We start from the raw sequence: 1,814 nt of genomic DNA on the forward strand, positions 1-1,814 counted from the left end.
GTACATAATAGAGATAATAATAATCTCTATTATGTACTCTTGATATATACAGTGCAGCAAACCAGGTATGACTACCTATAATTAATGATTAGTTGCCTGTAAATGATCACAGTATTCTACATCTACATACAATGTAGCAAGATAAATATGGTCACCGGTAATTAGTAATAAGTTAGCTGTAGATGATCACAGTATTCTACATCTACATACAATGTAGCAAGATAAATATGGTCACCGGTAATTAGTAATAAGTTAGCTGTAGATGATCACAGTATTCTACATCTACATACAATGTAGCAAGATAAATCTGGTCACCGGTAATTAGTAATAAGTTATCTGTACATGATCAGAGTATTCTACATCTACACACAGAACAACGAGTCAGGTACGGTCCCCCCCCCCACTCCTGCACAGTTACAACATTAATAAGTTCAGAGCACCTGTAAAGCACGTCACCTTGTTATAATATATGCCAAAGGTCAAACACTACGTCAGTGGGTGGATATTGGTCGGAATAGATAATAATAGATAATAGATCGGAATGGATAAGTTAGATTAATGTTTACCTCCAGCGTTAGTTTCTCCGCTGGCTTTTAATGTCGTAACTATACCTGCCATTCAGAAGTGTTCACATCAGTTACGTTTGCGTTCTGTAAGTGGTTCAGCGAGTAGAGTTGTTGTTTTCAAATAGCTAACGCGATGTTGTGTTGCCACCTGGTGGCATTACATAGCACGTTGTAAGTGGTTCACCATGTGGAATTGCAGTTTTCACATAGCTAATGCGATGTTGTGTTGCCACCTGTTGGCGTAGATGTGAACTGGGGATCGTCGACGCAGGCAAACGTTTACCGCAGTGCCCTCATCGCTCTGCTCAAGCTCAACAACGTCGAGGACCATGTAAAAAACTACAGGTAACCTCTGCCGTCTGCGTCTTTGCGGCTTTGCGGCTTCACGTTGTGGCCGCGACATGCAGTGCTGAGAGCGTTCGCACCACGTAACCTAGCTGCCTGTCACTAGCACGTGAGTGGCGAGTGTGAATTCTTGCAGGGAGGGTGGTATGTAATCGGTCACGATTTGACAGCCGTGATGCAAAAGTAATAATGCTGTATGCAAATTTTGCTTTTTTTTGATACCGGCGCGTTACTCAATATGCTACGTGATGCACTTGTTGTTAGTTGAGCCTAGGTCTTTCATTGAAATTTCTCATATAAAATCTATGTAATAGTATTGTACAAATGATTTGTAATATTCTTATTGTTGTCGGTGGATTATATTCTATCGTTATTACGTGGCTATGCAACTTGTATAGAAATATCAAATATCAAAATACAAAATACAATATATCAAATGTGTGTCGAGTCGACTCATTTGTTTATGTTTTTATTAATTAATTTATGATTTATTTATGATTTATTAATTTGAGATGTGTGACTGGTCTGCTGCCGTTTGTAATCTTACATGTGAATATTACATCTTCAGGCCACAGTGTTTGGTGCTCTCTGGTGACCCCAGGTCACGACCTGCCCTAGTCGATCTAGTGTCCAGTTTCACCAAGAAAGTCAGCCTGATGGTGTGTGGACATCTCGTATTGGTAGGTGTTACAGCTTCTCTCTCTCTCTGTCTGTCTCTCTCTCTCTCTCTCTCTCTCTCTCTCTCTCTCTCTCTCTCTCTCTCTCTCTCTCTGTGTCTGTCTCCATCTCTACATCATCCACTATATTCATGTCCCTTCTCCTTCTTTTATTAGTTTCTCTCTCTCTCTCTCCCTCTCTCCCTCTCTCTCTCTCTCTCTCCCTCTCTCTCTCGCTCTCGCTCTC

The 1,814-nt window shown here is 40.9% G+C and overlaps 1 protein-coding gene across 1 annotated transcript in view; it reads left to right on the top strand.

The window, feature by feature from the left end:
• Positions 1 to 1,814, top strand: part of LOC106808947 (solute carrier family 12 member 2-like) — a 23,872-nt gene that overhangs the window by 16,695 nt on the left and 5,363 nt on the right. The window contains exons 16-18 of the mRNA XM_014811870.1: positions 53 to 65; positions 812 to 911; positions 1,480 to 1,591. Coding sequence (XP_014667356.1) covers positions 53 to 65; positions 812 to 911; positions 1,480 to 1,591 — 225 coding nt within the window. The remainder of the gene's footprint in view (positions 1 to 52; positions 66 to 811; positions 912 to 1,479; positions 1,592 to 1,814) is intronic.

Source organism: Priapulus caudatus, unplaced genomic scaffold, assembly GCF_000485595.1.
Source record: "Priapulus caudatus unplaced genomic scaffold, Priapulus_caudatus-5.0.1 Scaffold317, whole genome shotgun sequence".
Taxonomy (NCBI): domain Eukaryota; kingdom Metazoa; phylum Priapulida; class Priapulimorpha; order Priapulimorphida; family Priapulidae; genus Priapulus; species Priapulus caudatus.